At 46.1% G+C, this 7,775-nt stretch overlaps 1 protein-coding gene across 1 annotated transcript; it reads left to right on the plus strand.

Annotated features, from left to right (window-relative positions):
• The first annotated feature begins 2,320 nt into the window (after nucleotides 1-2,320).
• LOC100382028 (uncharacterized) lies at nucleotides 2,321-7,277 on the plus strand. Its single transcript, NM_001174793.1, has 7 exons — nucleotides 2,321-3,736; nucleotides 4,078-4,299; nucleotides 4,612-4,719; nucleotides 5,220-5,414; nucleotides 5,508-5,756; nucleotides 6,217-6,471; nucleotides 6,707-7,277. The coding sequence occupies exons 1-7, from the start codon at nucleotides 2,447-2,449 to the stop codon at nucleotides 6,944-6,946; spliced, it is 2,559 nt and encodes an 852-aa protein (NP_001168264.1). The 5' UTR covers nucleotides 2,321-2,446; the 3' UTR covers nucleotides 6,947-7,277.
• The last annotated feature ends 498 nt before the right edge of the window (nucleotides 7,278-7,775 follow it).

Here is a 7,775-nt window from a genome sequence, read left to right on the forward strand (position 1 = left end):
GAAATATACTGCTGTTGTGGTGTGTAATAATTTGGTGCATGGTGTGCAACAGCAGGTTCCACATATGTGTACCCGGTTTGTACGGTGGTACATCCGAACTGGCTGGTCGTTTTCGCCATTATTGGGGCGCCACGCGGTAGTCCCGGTACGGCCCCGGACTGTCCGGCATAGAAAGTCGGACGGTCCGGGTAGCATCTCGGACGGTCCGACCGCGTCCAGGGTCGCCGATCTGCCAAACAGGGACGGCGGCGATCCTAGGGCGGCCCGGACTGTCTGGCAGAGCAAGCCGGACGGTCCGCGTATGGGCCGGATGGTCCGGGCCGAAGCTCGGACGGTCCGACCGTATTCAGGGGCGCCGATCTGCCAAGCAGGGATGGCGGCGGTGGTACTTGCCCTGGATATGAGTTCATCGACATACCATATAATGGTTGGGTCTGCAAATCCCCATTTGTTGCCGATGTATTAGACATAGATATCCTGTTACTAGTCTCATATGATGGAAAACTAGGAGCAACAGACTTCTCCAACGTATGCGTTAATTTTCTAATTGACTCTTCTAACCCTTCAATCTGTTGTTTCATTTGATTCTGCTGATGATCTACATACTGTTTAATAAATTGGATGTCGTCGGGTTTACTTACGTTGGGGACTTGAAGCGAAGATAGAAGAGATGCGACGTCGGTCTCTCCATGTTTGACAACTTTCTGGTGGCGATCCACCGTGTATTGTGATAAGAATTTCTCCCTCGCTTGACGCATGTAGTCCTCGTATTGCTGTTGCTCATCGGCCGTCAGACTTTCAACAGTCGGCTTCAGGATATTGTCCGGGGAGATATCGGTGTGATCTTTAGAACCGGCCATTTGAGGGCCTGATTTTTAGTAGATCTAAATACCTTCCCCAGCGGAGTCGCCAAAAGTATGTTGGTGCCTTTTTGGGGGCGCCAATCACTCAATACGAACCGTGACGGTGCTCTCTGCACAGGCGCGGACGGTTCGCGGCCAGGGGCCGGACGGTCCGCGACCTGGAACAGAGGCTTGGGTTCCCTGCCTGACGGCCGGACGGTCCGCGCCCTGGGGCCGGACGGTCCGCGCCCTGGGGCCGGACGGTCCGCGCGTGCGCAGGGGTGGCGAAGGTCACCGGCGGCGCCTGGATCTCGCTCCCGGGAGGGACCCCGTCGGGGAGGAGAGATCCTAGGGGTTGTCTAGGCTCGGGCCGGCCGACCTAGACTCCTCTAATCGGCGTAGAGCCGAAGAGAAGCGGAGAATTTGGGAATTGGAATACTAAACTAGAGCTAGACTAGAGCTACTTCTAATGCATAAGGTAAAAACGAGAAATAGACTTGAGTTAATAGATTGTTGGGGGTTCAATCGGCCATAGCCCTTCATCTATATAAAGGGGAGGTCTGGATCCGCTTCAAACTGATTTCCGAGTTAATCCCGCGTTTTTAGGTAATAAATCCCGTGAGAAACTAGGAACCCTAACTGATTCTGCGCACGCGCGGACCGTCCGCGCCGCCACCGCGGACCGTCCGGCCTCAGAGCCGGACCGTCCGTGCGTCACTTTTTGGTTTCCAACACATCCAAGTCTGCTTGTTTTATCCTCTGCACGCATGATTAGAAGAGTAGGCCTTCAAAACTATCGTCTACATATGTGGCACTTGTTCAGGTGTATTGTGCTTAGGTTTTTGAGGAGCATTGTCGTGATTGCTCACTGATCGGATGAGAAGATTGCCTTCTTCCTCTTCTTTCTAATAGATAATTGATCTTCTTCTTGGTTGATGCACGAGGGACACTTTCACTCTCTACATCGACTATGGACCACTACTTCGAGCTGCACATGATGTAATTTTATCTATAAATTTGTTAAACTCGGTATGTTTTTTGTGATGATCAATATTTTATATGTATATGTTTGCTAAATTTGTAAGTAGTAATATTTCACACGTGCATATATATATGACGTCATCACTACATTATCGTATTTAAATTAAATTAAATATAAAATATTCATACTCCCGAAATTTTCTTTCAAGTCACGGAATAAGCAATGAGCAAGTTTTTGCAGTTGATTCTGCTAGTTTGCGAACCCTATTTTTTAAGGGATTTTTATTTTTCTAAGAAAAAACAGTTTATTTTACTTAGAAAATTAGATTTTTTTAAAAAAAATTGAATTCCTAAACTAAGCCCAAAAATGAATAGAAAAGGAAAAAAAAAGCCCGTCAAGCGACAGGGCTCGTTTCGGAAGTAAACACGCCATCACGGCCCGCCGTGCGAGTTAGCCACGCCGCTGCGCCCACGGACTGCAGCAGCTAAACCCTCAACAGAAAGCTCGAAATCTGGGGTGCGAAGGATAGGAGAGAGGAGACCCCTCCCCCTCCCCCTGCCCCTCCTCGTCCTCGGACCTTCCCCCCTCGTCGACACCTACCCTCACCGCATCCGCGGTCGCAATGGCGCTAGCCTCCCAAGGCATCACCCTGCGTTCCCCGCCAGCGGGGTCCGGGGGCCACAGCGGGAGGCGGTCCTCTTCCGTGCCCGCCGCCGCGGCCCCGCGCGGCTGGGGGCAGCCCCACGCGGGGCAAGCCTTATCCATCTCGCCCGCCAGGTACGAACCAGCCGCTCGTCCACCATGGCGAGGCTCCCTCGCTGCCGCCATACGTGCCGCTGCCTCGGCCGGTGCGCACCACGGCAGCGACCCGGTCCCTGCCGAGCCCAGAATCGAGCTCCCCGCGATATTTACCGTCTTCTCCGAGGCCGCTAAGACCGGCGCTGCCTTCTTCATCGCCTCGTCGAGCGCGGCCTTCCTCCTCGGCTCGTTTGGGGGGTTCGGAGGCGGCGCTGGGGGTCTCTTCGGCGGCGGTGGTGGAGGGGGTGGATGGGGCGCGGGGGGTGGTGGTGCCGGTGGCGGAGGGGGTGGAGACTTCTGGTCCTGGCTGTTCTCCGCCGGTGCGGCGAACGCGGACGACAAGTCATCGGGGGATTGGGACGCGCACGGGCTCCCCGTCAACATGACGGTGCCGCTCACGAAGCTGAGCGGGCTGAAGAGGTACAAGCTGTCTGAGCTCAAGTTCTTTGACCGGGCAGCTGCCGGCGGTGGCGCCTACACGGGGCCAGAGGATTCCTTCTTCGAAATGGTCACACTGCAGCCTGGTGGCGTGTACACCAAGTCGCAGCTGTTGAAGGAGCTTGAAACACTCGTTTCCTGTGGCATGTTCGAGCGGGTTGATCTGGAGGTGAAGCCCAAGCCAGATAACACAATTGGGCTCACAGTCTCCTTTGTGGAGAGTGTGTGGAGTGCTGCAAAGCAGTTCAAGTGCATCAATGTGGGGCTTATGTCACAGTCAGGGCAGGTTGACTTCGACCAGGACATGACAGAGAGGGAGAAAATGGATTACCTCCGCAAGCAGGAACGCGATTACCAGCAGCGTGTAAGGGGTGCCAAGCCCTGCATCTTGCCAGAAAATGTACGTGGAGAGGTGCTGGGAATGATGAAGAAGCAGGAGAAGGTGAGCGCCAGGATGCTGCAGAAGATCAGGGACCATGTCCAGAAATGGTACCACAACGAGGGTTTCGTATGCGCACAGGTTGTTAACTTTGGAAACCTTAACACCAATGAGGTTGTCTGTGAGGTGGTTGAGGGTGACATCACCAAGGTGGAGTACCAGTTCCAGGATAAGCTTGGAAATATTGTTGAGGGAAATACCCAGCTTCAGATCATAGACCGTGAGCTGCCCCAACAGGTATACCAATTAAAACCACTAACTAAACATATTACATTGATTATCATATGGTAATGCTTGCGACATTCTGTATTCACTAATATAACTCAGTGATGAGTTGCACACTAGGATACATGGATTATAACAATTGAAATATCATATAGCATGCAAATGTACTTGCACTCAGTGTAGCCGTTACTTGTGATTCTTCTGGTCTTGTGCTCTCTATGATGTTGTTTGACGTGTAACACAAATATTTGCTCTCAATATATTTTACTAAATTGTCATTGTCCTGACATGAATTTTTCCCAACATTTTTGTGACTTCAGTTTTTAATCTGTGACACTACTAATCTTCTACAGCTTCGACCTGGCCACATCTTTAACATTGGAGCAGGGAAACAGGCTCTGAAGAATATAAATTCACTTGCTTTGTTTTCAAATATAGAAGTTAATCCACGTCCTGATGAGACAAAGGAAGGGGGCATAGTAGTTGAAATTAAGCTTAAGGAACTGGAACCCAAGTCAGCTGAAGTAAGCACAGAATGGAGTATTGTACCTGGGCGTGAAGGCCGGCCAACTTTGGTAATGTACCTATTTATTTGGATTTATCTGTTTCTTCTGGAACCTCTCTATAAAAGGAATGGTGGATCTAGGATTTTACCACCTAGGGCTGGATTCATGTGTCTCAGAAGATTGTAGAATTCTTTGAACTTATCTTCCAGTTTGAGGATATTTCTATTAGATATTTTTGTGCTGCACCTAGGGCCATAGAACTAGTTTCTGTTGGTGCAGCTCCTCCACTGTATATAATTGCTAGGCTACACTATTCCAATAAAGTACATCTTGTTTGTTATTATTTTATGAACCTCAAATCTTATGGCAACTTTCTTTTAGGCATCCATACAACCTGGAGGAACTGTGTCATTTGAGCACCGGAACATCTATGGTCTAAATAGATCTATTGTTGGTTCTGTCACTTCCAGCAACCTGCTGAACCCTCAGGTTAGTTGTTGATGAATGTTCTTTTAGGAACTTTGTTATTTTGCTGGTTTTGTTACTGGTACCTCGGTCACTTGGTGCTTTATACCTGTAAGAGGAATTTGTTTAACAACAACGAATTCAGCATGGCATTCCTAATCTTATATTGGTACCATGTGGAAACTGTGCATTTTAAGTGCTAACAAATTAATTTCTAAAATCCCTAAACAAGTAGAGCAATGCCCCTGCGTTAGCCATCTGAAAGGGATTCTATTTGCCTAGCACTTTTGTCACTTAGATAATCTTAAACTTGATTATTCTCTGTTCTATTTAAATATATTTAAATATTATCATTGTTAAGAAATATTGGTTTGTCCCATGATTGGTGATATATTCTATTTGTACTTGATAAGCTAACATCTGTCTAACAGTATTTTTTTTGGGCTTTCTACTTTTTTGTCAGCAGTGTCCCTTATATTTTGATACTGTCTACTTATTCATGTATATTTTTGGGGACTCTTTAGGATGATCTTTCATTCAAGCTTGAGTATGTTCATCCTTATTTGGATGGTGTGGATGATCGTAGTAAAAACCGTACATTTAAAACTAGCTGCTTCAACACCAGGAAGTTGAGTCCTGTCTTTGTTGCTGGTCCCAACATGGATGAGGCTCCACCTGTTTGGATCGATAGAGTTGGATTTAAAGCCAACATAACTGAGGTTTGCGTGATTTCTTCCACACTTTTTTCTACTTTGAAAAGTACTGTTCCAGAAATATATGTAACATGATGGAAATACTATTTGGATTCTCAGAGCTTCACACGGCAAAGCAAATTCACATATGGCCTCGTGGTTGAAGAGATTACAACACGTGATGAAACTAATACTATCTGTACCCATGGTTCACGAGCAATGCCTAGCGGCGGTTTGAGCATGGACGGACCTCCCACAACACTCAGTGGTACTGGAGTTGACCGGATGGCATTCCTTCAGGCTAATATAACCCGTGACAATACTGAGTTTGTGAATGGTGCAATTGTTGGAGACAGATACATTTTCCAGGTAAGCTATCTGTACAATTATGGTTTCAAGGACATATAGCAAAGTGAGCCTTTGACAGTCAAGCATTTGCCTTGTGGCTGTAAGACTTTTTGAAGTCAGATTCAGGGGCTGTTTGGTAGCGCACCTAAGCCACCACAGTTTTGCCGCCGCAGTTGTGGCGGCCGATTCGGTCGCCGCAGCTTAGGCGTGGCGCCCGGCGCTACACACCAAACAGGCCCTCAGTACTGCACTCAATTTTGTGAAAATGAGCAAGGCAGATTCTTTGTTATTTTCTTTTTATTAAGTACTGTTTTCAATTCCAAGGCTTGACAGTGCACCAAACTTTCAAGAATTCATTGCAATTCAATGTTTTTCCAGCTACCTTTTCTTGCCCAATGCTCTTATTGTTTATTTGTTTACAAACCTCTATTGTATCTTTGCCATGTTAAATACATAAACTGGAAAATTTCCTTGATTGCAGCTAGACCAAGGTCTTGGCATCGGGAGCAAAAACCCATTCTTCAACCGTCATCAACTGACTCTGACCAAGTTCATCAATTTAAATAAGCAAGAGAAAGGTGCTGGCAAGCCACTACCAGCTGTTTTGGTTCTTCATAGTCATTATGCTGGTTGTGTGGGTGATTTGCCAAGCTATGATGCATTTGCACTTGGAGGGCCTTACTCTGTTAGGGGCTTTAGTAATGGTGAACTGGGCGCTTCTAGGAATATTCTTGAGGTATGCATTACTCTTGATTTTCATTTTATGCATTTTTTCCTTGAACATGCAAGAGAGCTGCATATCATTATATTAATAATTTGATGCATCCTTTTTCATCCCTAATAATATTGTTGACGTTGATTATTCTGGTTTCCTTCATTGAAAGAATACCTATAATTACACTGTGATATCACACAATGTGGTGCTGTTTGGTAACTAATGCCTTTGTCTGTTAATCTATGGCTCTATGCAGCTTGCTACTGAGTTGCGTGTCCCTATAAGAAACACCCACGTGTATGCATTTGCTGAACATGGGACTGACCTTGGAAGTTCCAAGGACGTGAAAGGAAACCCTACGGAGTTTTTCAGGCGCGTAGGTCATGGATCTTCATATGGCGTTGGCGTCAAGCTTGGGTTGGTAAGGGGAGAGTACATCGTAGATCACAATGCTGGTACTGGGACCGTTTTTTTCAGATTTGGTGAGAGATTTTGAGTATGCTGCCTCCCGTTACCGTGGAAGGCAGGCTTCTGAGGTACTTTGTTTAGCGATGTTTGTGGTCTGATAGGACTCAAACGGCATTGGAGCTCTGCTGAAATAATGAAGCTATTTTCTGAGGAAGAGTGATAGCTAGTGTGAGATTAAATTTTCTTCATGTAGGATGTAAGATCTGTTCTTTCAGAGCTGGGAGCTCATAAATAGATGAATGTTCAGAAACGTTGTCCCAATTTTTACCGTCAGTTGTGTTTGTGCTTCTGACAAATTGTCCATTTCGTTTTGCCCGGAACCTTTTGTCAATTGCTTATCTACAGTTTTGTTTCATTTTCAGATTGTGTAAACTTCCTGTTGATGATGCCCTTGTGTTGGATCTGAATGCTGTCCTTATTCGGCGGCTATTGTTGACTAGCTTCAAATTCAGAAATAGTAATTAGTTAGAAAATTTAAGATTGACTTGTTGATTTTTTGTGAAGATTTTATTTTGTCGATCTGGTTGGCTATTACAGTATGCTAACAATTAGCAATTAACACTAGGATTAGATCCTACTTAGAAGGATCAAACGTGAACTAATTTCACAGCTAATTACACAAGCAGTGACTTTAGAGCATCTCCAACAACGTGACCTATAAAAATGTCTTATAATTTAAAAATAAGTAAATTTTATAGAATTTAGGGCACCAACAAAACATCCCGCTCCAACAGTAAAGCCCCAAATCTAGATTATAGGGCAGCCCACTACGGTGTAGTATATTTGAGGCACTTGAGAGGGTGTCCTATAGTTTTTTGACAAAATTTGTTGAATTGAGGCACTGTTGGAGTGGTTTT

The sequence above is a fragment of the Zea mays genome, chromosome 1 (genome assembly GCF_902167145.1).
Source record: "Zea mays cultivar B73 chromosome 1, Zm-B73-REFERENCE-NAM-5.0, whole genome shotgun sequence".
NCBI lineage: Eukaryota > Viridiplantae > Streptophyta > Magnoliopsida > Poales > Poaceae > Zea > Zea mays.

Bases quoted from the DNA above. Each gene is read 5' to 3' on its own strand.
- LOC100382028 (NM_001174793.1), top strand. From the start codon at position 2,447: ATGGCGCTAGCCTCCCAAGGCATCACCCTGCGTTCCCCGCCAGCGGGG. The intron at 4,720-5,219 runs GTTAGTTGTTGA...GGGACTCTTTAG, and splicing joins GCAACCTGCTGAACCCTCAG to GATGATCTTTCATTCAAGCT. The intron at 5,415-5,507 runs GTTTGCGTGATT...TTGGATTCTCAG, and splicing joins TTAAAGCCAACATAACTGAG to AGCTTCACACGGCAAAGCAA.